This window comes from Aulonocara stuartgranti, assembly GCF_965226115.1.
Source record: "Aulonocara stuartgranti genome assembly, chromosome: 20".
Classification (NCBI taxonomy): Eukaryota; Metazoa; Chordata; class Actinopteri; order Cichliformes; family Cichlidae; genus Aulonocara; species Aulonocara stuartgranti.
The window spans coordinates 20,383,139-20,404,012 of NC_138956.1; the positions used below are offsets into that span (position 1 = coordinate 20,383,139).

General features: G+C 39.7%; 1 protein-coding gene across 1 annotated transcript; it reads left to right on the forward strand.

The window, feature by feature from the left end:
• The first annotated feature begins 1,945 nt into the window (after positions 1-1,945).
• Positions 1,946-15,282, forward strand: tuba5 (tubulin alpha 5). The gene is made up of 5 exons (XM_082517452.1): positions 1,946-2,165; positions 3,857-4,082; positions 6,003-6,151; positions 11,967-12,647; positions 14,840-15,282. Exons 1-5 carry the CDS (start codon positions 2,163-2,165, stop codon positions 15,128-15,130), a joined length of 1,350 nt encoding a protein of 449 aa, XP_082373578.1. The 5' UTR covers positions 1,946-2,162; the 3' UTR covers positions 15,131-15,282.
• The last annotated feature ends 5,592 nt before the right edge of the window (positions 15,283-20,874 follow it).

The following is a 20,874-nucleotide window of genomic DNA, read 5'->3' on the forward strand; positions in this document are numbered from 1 at the left end:
AAAATTTAGCATTCTTTAACTCCTCCATATTGAATTGACTCATGTACGATTATGTGAAAAATACATTTTTCACAGGGTTCTGTGCAATTCTTAGAAAAGTACACTCCATGACTCAGAAGCTAGTAGAACCACCTTTAGCAGGAATAACTTAAAGTAATTGTTTTCTGTATGACCTTATCAGTCTTTCACATCGTTGTGGAGGAATTTTGTCCCACCCTTCTTTACAAAATTGTTTCAGTTCATTGAGGTTTGCAGGTATTTGTTTATGCACGGCTCTCTTATGGTCCCACCACAGCATTTCAGTTTGAAGTTTGCTTTGAGGTTTCTTTTCCTTTTTTAAGATATTCTGTTGTAGTTTTGCTCATGTGCTTGGGATGATTGTCTTGTTGCAAACAATTTCAATACAACTTTTAACTATGTGGACAGATAGCCTCGAATTTTATTCTTGACTACTTTGGTATACAGAAGAGTTAATGCTCAACTCAGTGATTTCAAGGTGTCCCGTGGCTGCACAACAAGCCTGAAATCGTCACCCCTCCACTTTTGTGCTGACAGTTGGTACGAGATGTTTGTGCTGATATGCTGTGTTGGGTTTTTGCCAAATGTGTCATTGTGCATTATGGCCAAACATCTCCACTTTCGTCTCATATGTCCAGAGGACGTTTTTCCAGAAGACTTGTTTTGCTCGAAAATACCTTTGCAAGCTGTGCTGCCATGTTCCTTTTAGACGAACAGCCTTTTTCAGGCCATTATTGTAGCGAAACCGTATGCTTGTGTATCTTAAACAACATGTGTGTATTTCGATCTGTGCAGAGATTTTGTTTGCGTATCCCAAACAGTGTGTGTAAATCTGTAAGCGTGCATAGATATTAATGGTTGAAAAGTCTGAAAGCTTTGTTCAAATCACTGAAAATACACACAGGTCACCAAGCTGTTTTTTTTAAACAAGAATTTTGCTAAACTTCTGCATTTCTCTTCACAATCCTTCTAAACAAGCCATGTTTGTTACAGTTACAGTTAAACTTCCTGGGATGTCCACTCTGGCAACTGTCTCATTTTCCAGTTATGAATAATCTGATTCACTTCAAACTGTTCAGAAATGACCTTGAAAACTTTCCAGATTGATGTGTAGCAACAGTTTCTTTTTTTCAGATCATTGCTTGTGTCTCTCTTCTTTGACATTGTGTTAACCCACACCTGAATGCTCCCGACCAGTAAACCGCCAGCCTTCTGCTTTTATGGTGGTACTCGCACCTGCTGATGGTCAGTAAACCAAGTGTATTTGTTTATCAGCAGGTGGCTACTACTTACTGAAGGTTTACCAGGTTAAATTCAGCAGTATAACCAAAAAGATTTTTCCCTCTTAAATTGTTTTAAATGTTTGTTTTCAGGTCAAAAGGGGGAAATGATTGACAGACCTGTATGTTCTTTTCTCTAAACCAATCTTTAGACTACTCATATTTATCATCTGACCCTTTAAAGGGGTTAAATAGCTGCTCCTTGACTCCAGAAAATGTAACAACCCAACAGTTTTATAATGTAGCCAACACATGCATTATTATGCATGCATTATATTTTTGATCACTGTTTTCCTTCAGTAGAATTTGAAAGTACACTTTAATGTCTATTCCTTTTTTTCATTCTGCTAAACAAAGGAGCCAAAGAGCTGAAAACAAAAGAAAATTGTATAACTTTATAAAACGGAGAGTTGTTTGTAGTCAGGTTTTGCTCTACCAAGAGGGAAAATGTGAACAAACTTGTCAAAGATGACAAGTGTGTCTGATTTTCTGTCCTAATGCCGTTTCTTCTAATGCATACAAGTAACAACAAGCCAGAAAAGTGTCTAAAACAACATTTTGAGGCAGAACTGGCTTAATGGGGGAGGAAAGCTTTCATCCCTCCCTCCGTACATCAGTCTTCTCCCTCCTCCCAAAGCCCTGAATCAGCACCTTCAGACAGACCCAACTGAGAGGCGTCTACATGTATAAAGAGCGGCGAGCAGCACGCGGGACAGAACCGAGCTGTGCTGGTGGAGACACGTTACTCGTCCCGGGACGAGGCAGAGGAATTACGCAGTCTGTGTCTGTCCAGAGCCTCACTGACAGACGCTAAACTTCAGATACTCCACAACAGAAGTTGCTTTTAAAATCGTCTGAAGCAACATGGTAAGGGAATCTCTGGAAATCTAGAAACTTTAATGTTTGGTTTTTAATACATAAAAATCACTTTTTCCTCAATGACCTCCGCTCTGCACACGCAGTCTGCACTGAATAAATTAGTTCTGTTGCTCACATTATTCTTTAATCATATTTTAAGGGCCTATACCCTGAAGAAAGTGCAAGTAAATACACTTTGGTATATTTTTAATGTTTCTCGAAAAAAGGGACCTTTTTTCCCTTTTTAATTCAAACCTACATTGAGTGCTTGGACCTGGATGTGTCATAATTTTGCTCATGATCTTCCAGTTTTCTTTTGTTCTTCCTATTAGGTGGTTTAATCTGCAGTTTGTAGCCTATTTATTGGTTCATATTTAAGATTTGCTGCGCATGTTTTAGCATTCATGTTCTCTATTGTCTCCCTATAACTTAAAAACTGTCACTCAACAGTGAAAAACCATCTAAGGGGATGTTCTGCCTCTGGGTAAAACGAGCTGAAATTTTCAACATGCTGAAACACGACTGGAAGATTTTGGAAGATGCACCAGTGAAGTGTTGAAATGAGTGTGGCCTGTTTTTCAGTATTGTTTACACCTAACAATAGACAGACAAAGGGCACAGACACAGCACAAAAGAGAGTGTATTAGGAGATGTTTGTGCTCTGAGCTCTTAACTGCAGTGCGAAAGTAAAATCCTAAGCCAAATTATGAAATCTAATTACTTTAAATATTATTTGATTTTTAAATAAGTGGATTATTTTACATATTTTACTTTCAGCATAATTTAAAATTGAGCAATTTCATTTATTTTTATATACTTACATAGTATCTCTTCATTAATGTTTTTCTTTTCTTACAGGTGTTTCTTTTTAGCTTAAGTTAGGATTTTACATCTTCAGTTTATGTGTCTGAATTAGAGTAACTCGACTTCTTTTAGCATTTCTTTATATTTTGAAGAATCAAGTTTAAGCAACTCATCAAATAATCATTGTCATATTTTGATTTATGGACACTTGAACATTCTGCCTGCATTTTTATAAATCCTCCAAAATAAAGAAAAATAAACAAACAAAAATCACATCAAATGTGATTAAAGCATTTTTCTCCAAAGTAAAACTTTTTTCTTTTCTTTTCTTTTTTAATTCAGTGATAATTAAATTTAAATACTGAGGACCTTTTCTGTTTGGCTCCCAGTTTAAATCTGTGGTTTCACAACAGTAAAGGAAACAAGTCTGTTTTTACCTATGTGAGAGATTTGAATGCATTTTCTTGGTATTTTGGGCTTTGTCATCAATACATTTATTATTTTATAAACCTTTTATTCCACTCGAGTAAAATTTAAGCAAAAATGTTTTTAAAAAAGTTTCCAGTAATTTTCCTTTGGCTCTGAACAAAATCTCTTTGGGTGTTGCCAGAAATTCCTCTATGCAGAAAAACACCCTAATTAAGTTTCTCTGGTAAAAAAAAGAAAAAAAAAAAGAAAAAAGAAAACTTTCATTGTCTGCTACTGTGCTGAGCACCTTTATCTGAAATGAGTCTGACTTCAAATATGCATCCAGCATGGCAAAAAAAGTACAGTTTTATAGTTAACTTGTCTTCTAAAGATCCTTTTTTGTGAATCTGAATGATGTTTCCAGTTGGTGACTGTGCTGATTTATACTTTGTGTCTATGATAAGCTTCCAACTTGATCTTCTGTGCAGAGGGAGTGCATCTCTATCCATGTGGGCCAAGCAGGTGTCCAGATGGGAAATGCCTGCTGGGAGCTCTTCTGCCTGGAGCATGGTGTTGGGCCTGATGGCGTCTTCCTGGACTCTCCAGCTGAAGCAAACTCTCGAGAAGATCCTTTCAACACTTTCTTCAACACTGGGAGCTCTGGGCGTCACGTTCCACGAGCGATATACGTGGACCTGGAGCCCACTGTGGTTGGTGAGCAGCTTTGATTATGTGCTTTTTTTACCCTCCTTATTTTTTTAATTATCATTTGGGGTCCAATTATCTGTGGTCATAAGTATCAAGTGTTACGCATTTCAATCCACATGAGCCATGGGCAGTTAAGACTGGTATCCAGGCAACAAGTGCAGTCGTGAGTCCTTCACCTTTTATTGAATGGATATTATGTAAACAGCTGGATGTGGAAGGTAATATTCAGTGGATTTGAGCAGGGAAAGAACATTTTCTTCCATTATGTCTCAACCTTTTTCCAGACTTTTATTGTTTCATTTGATATAACTGCTTACTAAGCCTTCACTGAACGGTCTTAAAATTAAATATTTCTTTCACAAATTTAGTTTCTCTAAGGTTCTGCAAAAAAACCACATGACCTGTCGATAAATAATGAAAAGTAACATAGTTAAGGAGCAGACCTTCACTACAGCCAGCCCAAGCAGCAGCCTCTGGGGCTGAAAAATGAACACAAGTGTCAAAAGCTGCAGCTCCTCTAATGGCCACTTGAGGTGAGTCAATCCACAGAGAACTTTATATCATTTAAAAGCGCATTTTACAACCAAAAAAGAAAAGGAATAAAGAACAGATTTTGCCTGTAGGGATAGTTTCTCCCTTCCTGCAGTCAGTACAGTGGTGGATATGCCTGCCTGCTAGGCCTCAACTCATCTGTTGAGCCACTGAACAGGACCTCTTTGTTGTATTTGTGTTGTTGGTGATTGCTGGAGCAGTTTGATAGAATTATCTGGAAAATAATGTGACATGCTCTGTCGAAGAAGTTTGTGCTTCAGTTTTGATTGATGAAATTCTAGTATTTTGTCTACTCAATGCTAATTCCAGATCTTTTTGTTTGTGTGCTGAACGCAAAGTTTATAATTTCAACTTGCTAACCAGCCTTGGCTCCCTACAGCAATGAACCCCAGACTCCACAAACCCAGTATAATGGACTAAATCCCAATGTTGAAGCATTAAAAAAAAAAAAAAAAAAAAAACACTATAGTAGCCATATCCATTTTTTACATATAGTTTGTGGATTACACAAATCAGAAACATACTTGACAACTTTATAATATAATAAATAACTGAAATGTCCTGTATTCCCTATTTCAGATTGGTAAAATATTATAGATTTATTTATTTATTTATGTGATTAAAAGTTTAAGCAAGCACCTTCATATGTGAAGTTAAAATATAATTTGATATTTTTGACCTGTCAGGTTATCTCTTGCTACATTTTGTCAACTTCATGGCTCCACGCTGTATCACGTTTGAGTAAAGTCTACATTTTATCACCTGCATCCTCACTGCATTAGATTAGATCTTGACTGGTAAAATATAGTAAAATGATGGGATTACCATATTGATGTGTTAAAAGGTGAGGAGTGTGCAAGCAAACGCCAGACAAAAAAAAGAGTGAGTTGTTTATTAAGATAAAAACCCCTAAAAAGCAGTTCACAACCAAAATAAGAAAAAACAAAATACAAACAAAACAATGAAAAGAAAACTTTGAGGAATGCAGGATTGTGTAGTTTGAACCAAAAGGCGGGGTTATTTATACACATGCTTTTATACACTGAGGGCTAATGAGGGGAGAAGAAACAGCTCGGTAACAAGGAACAGGTGAACTTAATCAAGGATAATGAAGTGGGGAGAGTAAACCAGGTGAACACTGAGATAAGACACCAGCACGCTAGGAAACAAGGGACTACACCCAAAGAATGCTAATCAACACACTTGAGCAAAAATGTGAAACTCAAATCTAATAATAAATCTATGGACCAAACACAGTGCTAAATAACAATTCAAAGTAAAAGAAAAGAACCCCTTCAAAATTCAGGGGCTAAGAACCAGGATCATGACCTAAAGGGGAGATGAGTCGGGTCTGAATGAGATCTTTCCTTTCAGATGAAGTGAGGGTCGGAAAGTACAGGGAGCTCTTCCACCCTGAGCAGCTGATCTCTGGAAAAGAAGATGCAGCCAACAACTACGCTCGAGGTCATTACACTGTCGGGAAAGAAATCATTGATGGAGTCATGGAGCGCATCCGTAAAATGGTTAGTAATGAAAGAGATGAAAGAGAAGCTCTGCTATTTTCTTTATCAGTAGGGGTAATGGTGCTCTTATAATAGTTTTATTATTAAACCCTTTTTATTATTTGGACCTTTTATTTAAGTTTTCTTTTTTTCTCTCTAGTTATTCATTTTTATTTTTTTTTTGAGGTTTAGTGACTGTAGTTTAAAACGTTTTGGATTTTTTGGTTGTTGGTTTTTTATATAGTTTATCTGTGTTACTAGACTCACAGTTTAAAATAACCCTTGTTCATCTTGTGCTGTTGCCTTTTCAGAAACAAACCATTTAAGCTCTTCTCGCTTTAAGGTGACTCCTGTCAAACAGCAGCTGTATTCCTATTGTTAGAGCAAATACATGACATGGAATAAGGAGAAGCATCATAATTGACGTGACACTTAAAGGAATATCCTGCTTCCTTTCTAGGTTTGAATCAGATGAGGAGATGGTAACTCTAGTATACCAATGCTACTGGCGTCAGTTACCCCAGGCCCGCCTCCCTGCTCATCTTAACCTCACAGCATAGCTTGTTGTAGCTTGTGTTTAAGAAACTGCTGCACCAACTTTGGCACAACCCCATAAAACCTGTTTGCACCGGTATAAAATAATAATTAGCAGAATTTAGAAGAACTGGTTTTACTACAGTAATAAAACTTTCAGCCTTTAGGCTATAGCAAGCTAACAGGTTGGTGGGTTTTGATACATATTGAACAGACGGATATGTGAGTGATGCTAAATTAAGTTACAGGAATAAGGCAAATGAGCATAATATGAAAAAAAGTCAGTTAATATTTTATTTTAGACTTGTTTATTATTAATCATTTTCAGGTTGGTACACTTTCTACCTGAAAGCAGCCAACGACAGACAACTGACCAAAGCTCACTGATCAAAGCCCACTGATCAATGGCCATCAGTACCATTCACAGAGATTTGGTGAATGGCTGCAATCACAGCATTGTAAGATGGCGAAAGATGTACCCTTAGGCCCCCTCCTCGATTCAGAGATGGTCTTTCCCTTTTCACATAAATGGCCTCCTTGACTCCCTGTCCAGAACATCCTGGAGAGGCCATTGATCAGTGGGCTTTGATCAGTGGTCATGAGAATTTGCATAGTTAAGATTAAGGAACTGACCTCCCAGCCCTTTGTTCCTTCAATGGGCTGGTTTCAGTCATTATGCAAATGTACTGTTTATAAGATTGGGGAAATCTGCAGTCAGCTGAGACTGAAGAAGTCACTTGGATGAGTGATGAAACGTTTCTCCCACAAAACGCTACGTCCAGATGAACAGAGTCAACTTTTGGAGATTTACTTACCTGGATGATTGAGCATGCATCAAGACTTAACACTGGCAGATTCCAAGAAATTTAAAAACTCAGGCATCAAAGTGAAATGCAATAAAAGAAAATATTGCAAGATAACCAGACTGGTGGCTTGCTTCAGTGCTCATTAACAGTATCTGAGCTACTTTTCCAATCCAATCCAATTTTATTTATAAAGCACTTTAAAATACCCAGCACAGGAACAAAGTGCTGTACAGAAAATAAGTTAAAACAATAGAATAACAAAAAACAGCAAATTAAATAAATAAAACACATAAGACATAAAATTAAAACAGCCCTATGTTAAAGCAAAAACAAGATAAAACAGCATCGAATCACCTAAAAACTAAAATAAAAATAAAAAACCAACATCTCACGTGGTGTCAAAGGCCAAGGTAAAGAGGTGGGTTTTCAAGAGTGACTTAAAAACAGATAAAGAAGTGGCCTGTCTAATCTCTAAAGGAAGCTCGTTCCACCGTTTGGGAGCTGCTACAGCAAAAGCACGATCTCCTCTAAGTTTACGCCCAGTCCTGGGTATCTTCAGGATCAGCTGACCTGAGAGAGCGGGTGGGTGTATAAGGCTGTAGCAGCTCAGAGAGATAAGATGGAGCTAGGCCATGGAGAGCTTTAAAAGTAAATAAAAGAATTTTAAAATGAATCTTAAAAGAAATGGGCAGCCAGTGAAGTGAAGCTAAAACAGGGGAAATGTGCTCAAACTTTCGAGTGCCAGTTAAAAGACGAGCTGCGGCATTTTGCACCCTCTGTAGATGACTAATATATAATGCACTGACCCCTATATAAAGTGCATTACAGTAATCCAGCCGAGTGCTAACAAAGGCGTGGATCACTGTCTCAAAGTGCTGCCGTGAAAGAATTGGCTTTATTTTTGCCAGCTGCCTGAGGTGAAAGAAGCTAGATTTTACCACGGCCTTAATTTGATTATCAAACTTTAGATCACAGTCCACTTTGACCCTCAGGTTTGTGACAGTTGGCTTAACATACTGTGCCAGGGAATCTACATACACATTGGGGGTCTCAGTGGGGCTGCCAAAAACCATCACCTCTGTCTTTTTATCATTGAATTTTAAAAAGTTAACAGACATCCAAGCCTTAATGTCATCGAGACACTGAAGTAATGGCTGTGTAAGGTATCTGCCTTTTTTCTTTAGAGGGACATAGATCTGACAGTCATCAGCATAAAAGTGGAAAGCAATGCTGTGCTTTCTCAGTACAGAACCAAGAGGAAGCAGATATAAAGAGAAGAGGAGGGGGCCTAGAACTGAGCCCTGTGGGACACCACACAAGAGGGGAGCGGAGGACGACGCATAGTCACCAAGGCTGACACAAAAAGTTCGCCCCGTCAAGTAGGACCTGAACCACTCCAGTGCTGTGCCCCTAATGCCCACCCAGTGCTCCAAACGAGAGAATAAAATGGCATGATCCACGGTATCAAACGCAGCTGTCAAATCTAAAAGCACAAGAACAACACAGTCCCCAGCATCAGTCGCTAAAAATATGTCATTAAAAACTTTTAAAAGGGCTGATTCAGTGCTATGAAAGGGTTTAAAACCAGATTGGAAAACCTCTAAAACATTTTGCTTTTCCAGGAAGGCCATTATTTGGCTGTAAACTACCTTTTCAAGAATTTTGGAAAGAAAAGGTAGTTTGGAGATAGGCCTGTAATTTGCAAGAACCATAGGATCAAGAGCAGGTTTTTTAATCAGGGGTTTGACTACTGCATGTTTAAAATCTTTAGGGACAACACCTGACATCAGACTATGGTTTACCAGCTCAAGCACCAAAGGACCAACTGTAGGTAACACCTCTTTTAAAAGTCGAGGAGGGACAGCATCATTTGGAGACCCTGCAGGCTTAAGATGACCAACAGTCTCCTTTAAAAAGGATAGAGTCACAGGCTCAAACCTGTCAAAGACAGCAGAGCAGGAAACAGAGACTGAGAGGTCGTGAGCATGAGGAGAGATTTGAGCCCTTGTGGAGGAGACCTTCTCGATAAAAAAGTGTAAAAAAATTTTCACAGGCTTCTGATGAGGGCTCAATACAGTCAGTATATGGTGCATTAAGAACAGAGTTAATAGTATTAAATAAAACACGTGGGTTGTGGCAGTTTGACAAAATAATGTCAGATAAGTGTTTTCTTTTGGCATCTTTTACAGTTCTTTGATATCGACGCCAACAGTCCTTCAGCATCTGGAATGACACTTGTAGTTTGTCCTTTTTCCACTTGCGCTCAGCTCGACGGCAGTCGCGTCTGACAGCTCGGGTCAAGTCGTTCAGCCAGGGCTCAGATTTAGTTTTAGGCAGTCTGGATTTTAATGGAGCCACAGTGTCCAAAGCAGTCCGACAGGTAGAATAAAACCATGAGCTCAGTTCCTCAGTCTGGCTGCATAAAAAATCCGGGATCTTACAGATCTGGTCAAAGACTGTTGAAAAGTGTTCAGCAGTGGAGGAGTTAAAAACACGACAGCGCTGAGCAGCAGCGCGAGTTTTAACTGAGGCACAGGCAAGAGGAACTTCAAACATCACAGGACTGTGGTCAGAAAACACAGCATCACAAATCTCTATGTTAAAAACAGAAAAACCATGAGATAAAACAAGATCAAGCGTGTGTCCACGTTCATGTGTGGGACCTGTCACACATTGCACCAGATTAAACGAATCAATAAGGTTTAAAAAGCCCTTCGCCATGGGCATGTCAGGACAACACACGTGAATATTAAAATCCCCAGCAATAAGAACACGATCATATTTTGGCATGAATTCAGCCAAGAAGTCAGCAAAGTCACTCACAAAGTCCTTATTGTATTTTGGAGGCCGGTAAACCACCGCACACAACACTGTGTGAGAGCAGCCCAGCTCAAACACAGACAGTTCAAAGCTGGTGAATGACGGGGTTGATAGCTGCTTACATTTAAAATGACTTTTAAAGATCGTAGCTATTCCTCCTCCTCGGCCCAACATACGTGGGGAATTAAAATAGCAGCAATCGCCGGGTAGAAGATCCGAGAAGATGCTGCACTCACCGGCGCTCAGCCACGTCTCGCACACACAAAGAAAATCCAGTCCTCGGGATGTGAAAAAATCCTTCAGGATAAACGTTTTGTTCGCTAGGGACCTAGCATTTACCAGGCCAATCCTGGCGGTAAGCAGCGGATCCCCGTCGCTAGCCGTCCTAGAAGCCCGACACAGAGGCCGCAGGTTCCGCAGATTCACACCACGTCGGCGGGGGCGAGGAGAGCAGGGTTTTCGGGACATCCCATCTAGGCCGATGACAGGTACCAGCCAGGCACAGACAGGTTCCAACGATCGCCGAGAGAAACAGAAGTTTGGCACCACTCCTTGTTTTCTGGACAAGGGCTTAAGAGAATACCTTAAAGAAGCTTTCAGCTTCACCAGGAAGCCAGCCCTTCGACCCCGGCGACGGCACTTTTGCCGGAGTGGTGGATCTGGAACACGGCACAGGTGAGCCGGGATCTCCGATATTAGCGGGGGCAAAGTTTTATGTTCAGCTTGGTTCCACTTTGCCCAGCCTTTGACAGAAGGTCGGAGATCCAGTAGGGTTAGGCGATCATACACCAAGAGAGAGTTGGCATTTATTACAATAGTCAATAAAATCAAAACAAACAAACATAACACTGGCAGTGATAGACGGCAAGCCACACGCACCGGCGCCATCTTGGATCAATACCCCTAGAACTTTTCCCACATGAACTACAACTAGAGGAGATTTGGGGGAACTTTCTCCTCCGCCTTTTAATCCCATTGTACAGAAACTGTCTACAGGCACTCATGAAATAGCCCTGAAAGAAGAGGAGCAAATGACTAAAGAACCATTTATACCTTCTTCTAGGCAATAAACACATTAAATTTTTAAAAAAAAAGTTGTTTTTCTTTAAAGTTTTTTAAAGTTGTTTAGTTACCACAAGTTTTTCTTATAGTGAAGCTGTTTGGCCCCGTATAAAATCAGCTAATGCATGCTGATTGGTCTGTTAAGGGAGATAAACTCCCACAATAGCAACTGTTTCCAAATGATAGCTAGAAGCTAAAAATTTATTTTAACTTCAACAGAAACTGGCATGTGCGTGTAGGAAGCAGTTGGTTTTGGTGGTTGATAGTGATTTCCATCAGGAGGCCGTGGCTGCTGTTTCTTCTGCTTGTGCTGCTATAATCAAAACTGCAGATGCTGCAAAGTGGCTTGTGGTGTCCTCAAGACTGATACACACGTGGTTTGGTACAACTGAAACCTGTAAGAAATGGAAAAATGGAACCAGTTGTGAAAAAGAAATGATGAAAATTCAATTTAGTTTTATTTATACAGTCACCTCAAGATACTTTATGTAAAGTAAAAGGCTCTACAATTTCAGAAAGAAACACCCTATCAATAAGGTTACTTACCTGTTTGATAAACTGTATGAAATTTGGCTTTAGCTGCTTTAATACTGAAAACTCTTGTGTCTCGTCAGACCGACCAGTGCACCGGCCTGCAGGGTTTCCTCGTCTTTCACAGCTTTGGAGGTGGTACCGGCTCTGGCTTCACCTCTTTGCTAATGGAGCGTCTTTCGCTCGATTACGGCAAGAAATCCAAGTTGGAGTTTGCCATCTACCCAGCTCCTAAAGTGTCCACGGCAGTGGTGGAGCCCTACAATGCCATCCTGACCACCCACACCACCCTGGAGCACTCCGACTGTGCCTTCATGGTTGATAATGAGGCCATCTACGACATCTGTCATCGTAATATAGACATTGAGAGTCCTGGTTACATCAACCTCAACAGACTGATTGGTCAGATTGTCTCCTCAATCACAGCCTCCCTTCGTTTTGATGGCGCCCTCAATGTGGATCTGATGGAGTTCCAGACCAACCTGGTCCCATTTCCTCGTATTCACTTCCCTCTGGTTACTTACTCACCAATCATCTCTGCTGAGAAGGCGTACCACGAGCAGCTGACCGTGTCTGAAATTACCAGTGCTTGCTTTGAACCGACCAACCAGATGGTCAAGTGTGATCCTCGTAACGGCAAGTACATGGCGTGCTGCATGCTGTACCGAGGCGATGTCATCCCAAAGGATGTGAACGCTGCCATTGCAAATATCAAGACCCGGCGCTCCATTCAGTTTGTTGATTGGTGCCCCACTGGCTTCAAGGTTAGTAGCCATCAGAGACATTACAAAAGATGGATGGTATGAAGTTCTGTTTTGAAACCTCAAGCTGAACAATGTCACATTAACATCTTGGTGTTTGAAAACAGGAAATGGCGAGCAAGGGGTTGATCTTAATTAGAAATTGACCGGCCAGTGAACATACCCTGAAGAGTCCTCAATTCTGACCTCAATGATGTCCATAATTTACAAAATGGACATCATATTTTATTTAATGTGACCAGAAATCAGTAATTGAACACATAAAGTCATCAGAAAAAGCTAAGATGGCCATGTGGACATTAACCTTAGTTTTAGAGCTTTTTCATACAGAGTAATCCAAACTGCACAGCAACATGTTAACAACTAACGTAGCATTGTGGATGGATCACCTCAGAGGTGCTCTTGACTGAGGTTTTCAGTGTCTTCTTCCTTCCATTCCATCCTGTGGATTAGCATGACGAAAAGAAACACAACTCATAATGATTTCTATTGTGAGCTCCAATAGGTTGTCTATATGTACAAGCTGTGATCAGCTGACCTGCTCTGCTACTCTGAGGTTTACTGCTCTTTGTGGATTTACACAGCTGAATTCAACAAGATGTAAGCGGATGTTTCACAGGCTATCATGACATACTGCCTTGACAGTATACTGTTTATATTGTCTGTATACTAGACAGGATAAACAGTATGCTGTCTAGTATACAGACAGTATACTTTTTATGCTGTATTTGTACTAGATGGTAAACAGTTGATATTAATGTGCAATTCAGTGAATGAATCTAAGCATCATCAGGTTAAATCCAAATTCATCTCTACTATACTTAATGTTTCCTAACTCTGTTCATGAAAGATGCTCCATTAGCAAAGTTCATGAACACCACAGTCATTATACACCAGTCCAACACACTGGTTTACTGTGAGTTCATTACAGTGAGGCAAGCAAACCTGTTTATTCTGCATTAAATTGCTGAGTGTTTTAATGCAACCTTTAACATAGTTAGTCTACCTTAGTTGGTTTTGCAGGGCGTTCCACATGAAAAAAACACATAACTTCACATCGTGTGTAGATCCACTATGTACATGATGTGAAGTTATCCAATGAGGACTTGCATGTAAGCTTTAGCTTTCCAGTTTATCAAATACCACTGAACAGTTCTTACCTATAAATGAAGTTAGGTACAGCTGCTTAAAATGGCTATGGCGCTATAAGTTATGTACCTTTCATCTTTTTGTATGCAATAACCCCCAGTGATTGATAGACCATTAGGATTGCCTTTCATTTTTACTGTTACTGCTCAAACAGGTCTGATGTTTAAAGGCTAGATGTGAAATAATAACTCCCCTCAAATGTCTTAAACCAAAAATGAGAAGCCTGTTTTGAAAATGTAAAGAGTGGAAAGTACAGTTATTGGTCTTAAAATGTACGGAGAAAAAGTACAAAGTTGTGTGAAAAATAAATACTCAAGTAAAAAACAGAAAACTGAAAATTGTACTTAAGCACAGTAAAGAAGTATTTGTACTATGGTACCTACCACCTCTGCAAACTCCTCAGAGCTACTTCCCACTACTGCCTTATTCACCATAGCAAGTGCCATAATCTGGCAGATTTTTATGTTTGGTTCCCTTCAACTAACAGGATTTGTGTCTCCTCCCAGAATTTAACTGTTAGGCAAATGTGTAAACTATTCGACTAAGCCTCATAAATCCACTTTCCATGGCTGCCTGGATGTTAATCTTTAACACCCGAAAGAACAGGGTAGAGAATTTTGACTGTTTTAACCCTAAGTGGTTCCTCAGTGTCTGCGAAGGAGCATTTAAACCTAGAAATGGCTAATGATGTCAGATGTAATCAGTAGTCACACAGGCCAAGAAATCAGTCACTGACCCCATGAAATCAGGCATCACTAGAGAACATGTGTAGCAAGTAAAACACGTCTTTTTACATTACAGGTGAACATTCTCCATTTCTGGTTTGCATCTCACTTTTTCAGTTTTCACTACCGTTTGATGATTAGTTGGTGACTGTTTGCAGACAAGTCGGTATCTTTCATGCCAAAAATGGCTGACTGCTGAAATCAATCATAACTGCAACTTCCTGCAGCCATTTGCCAGTCGGTCAGGGAAAACATATTTAGTAGTTGCTGGGTTGTGTTTAAAATACGTCATGTTTCTGACTTTTAACTTTGTCTTTACAGGTCGGCATTAATTACCAGCCTCCAACTGCAGTTCCTGGTGGAGACCTGGCCAAGGTCCAGAGGGCTGTATGCATGCTGAGCAACACCACTGCTATTGCAGAAGCCTGGTCTCGTCTTGACCACAAATTTGACCTGATGTACGCCAAGCGTGCATTCGTCCACTGGTACGTGGGTGAGGGCATGGAGGAGGGAGAGTTTGCAGAGGCCAGAGAGGACCTGGCTTGTTTGGAGAAAGATTACGAGGAGTTGGGCCGAATGAACCCCGACTCTGAAAACGACGAAGAATACTGAAATTTGTAAGGCCTAAATCTGTGACAGCAAAGCTGTTATTTAATCCTAAATAACCAAAGCGATGCATTTCTCAGTGCCTTTCTTGTAATGCCATTTTTATGTGAGCTAAGTTGTATTTGAATTGTGCTCTGAATAAATTTTGTCTTTGCATATTCTGTGTGAAACTTGTCAGAGACTCGGTGGTCTAAGATGGTGCCAGATAACCACATGTGACCCCCTTACAAATCAGGCCAAGGGGTCTTTGATGCAAGCCTTTCCACCCCCCTCCTGCTCATATTTCCTGTCTGCATCTACACTTCACGCAAGCCACTGGTGTCAAACGTTACCTATGACTAATAAGAAGAGCCTATTAATCAAATAGCAGGTTACTATTTCACTCATTTTCTTCTATGTATGCTGGGACTTATCCTAGCTGCCTTTAGGTGGGAATTGTATTACACACAGGACAACCACACTCAAATTTAAAATCACCAATTCACCTGATGTGCAAGTCTTTAGACTGTTGGAGGAAGCAGGAGTACCGAGAGGAAACCCACGCAGGCACAGATAGAACATGCATACGCAACCAAACTCAGCCGTCCCCCAGGTTTGAACCCAGAACCTTCTTGCTTTGAAGCACCTTTGCTAACCGCTTCACCACCCACTAAAAATAACAGCTTCCTCTCGTTTGGCTGCTTGTCCTCCTGAGATGTGTCGTTTGACTGCGAATAGCAGCCAGTCAAACACCGTGCAGAGCAACATGCAGCAAAATGGTCAACAAGGTGTTGTGGTGTTCCAGAAACTATACAGCATACAAAAATATGACTGAAGATCACTAGGACATGTCACCCTCATCTCCAGTATGTCTTGCTTGAGTTTTCACCGAGTGTTATGCTCAATTCTATCAACATATTTTTATTTTTATCTGCTAGAATAGCTTTGTATTGTTCACAGACCAAAATAATCCTTATTTAAAACTTTTTGGCTCCCTGCTGTATCCCTTAAAAGCAACTACTTTCTTGTGTTTTCATTACATCATTAAGTGCTCTGGGGCATCTGTTGTAATTTGGTGCTATATAAGTAAAATTGAATTTAATTGATGTGCGGATCCTTGTTAAATAGCAGCTTTGAAGGGAAGATGTGTGCTTACATGACCATATTAGAACTATTGCCTCTCAGGGATATCATGGAGAGCCAAAAACAGAAACTTTTTTTTTTACAAAATAGTGTTTACAGCAGTGTGAAGCTTGAATACAGTTATTTATACAATGACATCATTATTCCAAACTTCAGCCGTGTTAATACAGGCATTCACCATTGTAACAGGATAACAGAACAGGAGAAACTGTATAATAATTCCCATTGAAAATAAATACATAGGTGGCCCATGCAGTGATGCCATGAGTTGCTCCACAGGTGTTGACGACTAAATTCTTGTCTACATTTCTGTTAAAACACTCTCACAGTGTCATGACAAAGGCGGGAGGTGGAACAGCTTTCAATTGTGAAAGTGCTCGAATCTTGGACAATTTTCAGTGTTAAACACTAGAATGGATAATCTGATTTCTTAGTTAAAGTTTCTATGGGCAGAAACAAGATTTCAGAACAGGAAGTAAAACAAAGACAAGACAGTAAAGTCAGATGTATCAGGGAAGCTTCTTCTTTCAGCTGCTAAACTGATCTGCAACAGTATCATCCTCCGTCACACCTCTTCTTGTTCTCCTTCACTACATCTGTGAATCTTCTCCACGGTTTTCCTGCCTGGTAGCTTCATATTCATAAATCCACTATCCCTCCTCTGCACATGTCCAAGCCTTGCTTCCCAAACTTTGTCTCCAAACTGCTCGGCCTGAGCTTTCCCTCTGATGTATTCCTTTCTGATCCTGTCCCAATTTTCCCATAGACTTCCATAGGACTGGAAAGCTTTTTGCAGCCAAAGATATCACCTCCTGGTGGACATTTAAATGAATGCAATTCCACATTTCACACCCAGTAACTGTAACCTAGCTTTGTTACAAATTAAAAATGAATTTCCTTTGCTTTGGACCCAAACCAGTCTCTGCTTTGACAGGTCCTGGGTCCTTTTGGACCTCATCTGGAGTCTTTATTGGTCTGGTTCCTGTGAAAATGTGTCAGGTTTGTTACGGAGGACGGAAAGATATTCTGTGAGGTTTCTCTTCAGATATGTTTCTCCACTCTTTGCTTATTATAATTATCTCTGAACAATCATGTAAACACTGCTGTAAGCCAATTTAGTAATTAAATGGCATTCTCTGGTTTGGAACGGGTTACCGTGAGCGCAGGCTGGACCTGCAGCTCCCCTCCAGATTCACTGTATCAGGTGATGTTGGTAAGTAGGCCACAGCAGCTGTACTTCTAAGGAATCAACTGAAATAGGATGTAATCGGATGCAGAGGTGTTTCCTCAGTTATTTTGTTTCAGATCCTTTTAAGTTTGAGATTTACAGTTATTTTGATTTTTATTAGCTTTACATTTTCTTTAATAATAATAATGGATACTTTATTGATCCCCATGGGGAAATTACTTGTTTTTCTCTGCATTTGACCCATTCACTCTGTGAAGCAGTGGGCAGCCCACTAAGCAGGCGCCCGGGGAGCAGTGTGTAGGGACGGTACCTTGCTCAGGGGTACCTCAGGGTAGCCGTTAAGTGGATTCGAACCGCCGACCTTCCGATCATGGGGCGACCACTTTACCTACTGAGCTATCCCTGCCCCTGAGCTATCCCTGCCCCACGCTGGGTTTACATAACCACGCTGCACTAATCAGGAAAAAGGGAAATAAAAAGATGCCACTACATCTTTTGTATTTACTGCTCAGCCATTCCTCACGAGCACGTTTTAAGTTATTTTAAGTGAATTTCATACATGCAGTTTCAATTTAGCATTAATCTAACATCTAACCCCCCTAAGTGGGTTACGGGTGGCCTGGTTCATGTTAATAAGTGTTTGTTTTTATGTTAATCAAATATACTCTATTTTCACATAAATAGGGTTAACAGGCAACTATAGCCTGTGTACACTGGTCTCAGTGTTGTTGCTTGTTTTGTTTCCATGTGCAAACTGTTTTTTAATCTCCCTTCAGATGTGCTCAGTAAAAATATCACTATTTCTCTTTGTTTCATCTTATTTCTTCTTAAAACTGGCCTTATATCACATCCACAGAAATCGATATCCTGCAAGCTCCCTTTTTTGACTTGTTGTTAAACTCAAATGCCTAGAGCAGACATGTCCAAAATCCAGTGCCTACCTCAAATGCATTATTTATGGCCCGCCACAAACAGAATTAATAAAGTGCAATTTCTTTGTTTACCTCATGTTGTCAGCACCATGAGATGCAACCAATCGGTGTATAACACTTTTATACACTCACACAACAACAGAAAAGTACGTATCGATTACAATTAACATGAGACACTGATATTCAGCAGCTTCACTGAAGTTTCATGTATTTCAGACAGCTTGACCTTTGTGTTATTTTACCGTCCATATGTGAATCAAAAGTAGTTTTATTTTGTCACCATTATTCTTGTGTTAATGAAAATGCCTGGTTGTTTTTTTTGTTTGTTTGTTTTTAAAAAAAAAACATGTTTACACCTCAAAAAGAAAAAAACGATTGAGAAAGATTATTGGCCCCTGGGTGATATCCCCATGAATAAATATGGCACTATTGGACAAAAGGTTTGGACACCCCTGGCCTAAAGTATGAAAACCACCAGTTTCCTCTATTAAAATAGCAGTTTCATCTTCTTAGGAAGTGTTAGGGTTAAGTGTAAGGTAGCAGCTGTTAGCCAGTTTATTACAGCAGCTGCCTCTGATTAGTACACACAGTGCTGTGCAAATGCACTCTTGGATGTTTAGATTCTTATCTGACAAACAGTACAGTAAGTGAGGTGGGCAAAATTAAAGCTGCCATTACTTCAATGCACACAGCCAGATCCAGGATGAATAATCAGTAAACTGAAAGACAAAGAGCCACAGATGGCACTGGTCCCCACAGAGCAGTGATCCCAACATCATGGAGTCAGTTTGGGATTATGAGACAGCCTAAATCCACAGAAAAACTGGGGCAAGTTTTACTATTGTTTGGTAAAACAAAATATATATTGCATTTTCTTTATTTATTTAACTGTTTACTCCACTTTGTGTGGAAGTTAACTGATAATAACTACTATTCATGGCAAAAACAAAAAGAAAGAAAGAAAGAAAGAAAGAAGCAGATGTTTTATGAGATACATCTAACCAAACTGCGCTCAGTGTCTATTTAAACAACGAGTCCGGGCAGCCGTTAAAAGTGTCACCTGCACGTATCCCTCCGCGCAAGCATAAACATAAGTCACTCAGTAAAGAAGAAAGGCGTTTAACGCACAACTTCATTATATTGTGTTTTTATTATAATTGGAAGCATGAAATTCGTTTGATATTACCCGCAATTCGCTGCCAGCTGTTACAGGCTGACGCTGAAGTAGTAAAAGTAAAGAGTCGTTTCACTTTTTGGCGTTAGCTAGGATTTTGAGCCTGTGGAGCAGATGCATGGTGGCTGCCAGCTAGAGGCATCCAAAGTCATTTAAATTAAGTTGGGTCAGACAAGACCATGACATAATAATGTCCATTTTAAACAGATATTAGTTGCAAACAATTGTGAAATATTGACCTTAAAAGCTTATACTTAAACTGCCTTTGGAGAAATCCACAGAAATCAGATGGTGTTATTTCTTGTGAACACTGAGAGGTTTGACTCAGTGGCAAAAACACAAGCTTTTCAGAATTAAGGAGTCCAATTAAAACATATATTTGTCTTGTTTAATGACCAATCCATGTACAATGCACATGACGTGCAGCCTGAGATGTCTCAGCTGTATTGAGAAATACTTTTAACCTTAACTTTTGGCTGACCGGGATAGATTATGTATTTATTTCATGTTTTAGTGCCAAATATCTTACCCCATCATGGAACAAAACGTCTTCTGAGTTATTTATTTACAAAACCCTACTCTTGATTACAACAGTGTTTTTACACCTTTATGATTTACACAGCCTGCTTCATCTGTTTTCACCTGCATAATACTGATATTGCACAAGGAATAGAAAACACTTTATTTACCTAAATATAGATTTCACTGCCAAATTGGTGCCTTTGGTGAACAGTTTGTGGTCCCTGGGCCACGTGTTGGCCATTCCGGCAGTAGGCCATTACGCCATCATGTGGGCGGGGTCCAGTCCTCCAAAGTTTCTTTTGTCCTGTGTTAAACTGGCTGCCCCTCCCTCAACCTGGTTCTGTATTTATAAATAAAACGAAACTATGTAGAATTAGGCGAGTAAAATGTGTGTTCGTAGCTATAAGGTAAAAGTGTAGATATCAAAATGTGGCAAGCTTAAAGCTTTACATGACAAGAAACTTTCATTATACTGAATAAGCTATGAAAATGATTGAATTTGCATTTGAAATTGTGTAACATGTTTTAATTAAAAGGCAAAAGGTAATGCAAATTTTTCTGAAATTTGTTTCTGAAATTTCTTTTTACATAATTAGTGAGAAAACATTCAAAAGAGGAATTAAAGATATTCAAATGCCACAATGACAAAGGAACGTGTTTTTATTGATGGTTAGGAGTTGAATCATTGTCTGTGTAGTTCTCAGTCATTGAGGTCATGGTGGTCTAAGAAGACTGGAAAGAAGGTGACTGGGCTTCTTTCCAAGCTCCTTAAATGAGTTAAATCATTAGTTTTTACTCATTCTATGAATGC

Coding starts and splice junctions, on each gene's coding strand:
- tuba5 (XM_082517452.1), top strand. Junction 6,152..11,966: donor TGGAGCGCATCCGTAAAATG/GTTAGTAATGAA, acceptor GTGTCTCGTCAG/ACCGACCAGTGCACCGGCCT. Junction 12,648..14,839: donor GGTGCCCCACTGGCTTCAAG/GTTAGTAGCCAT, acceptor TTGTCTTTACAG/GTCGGCATTAATTACCAGCC.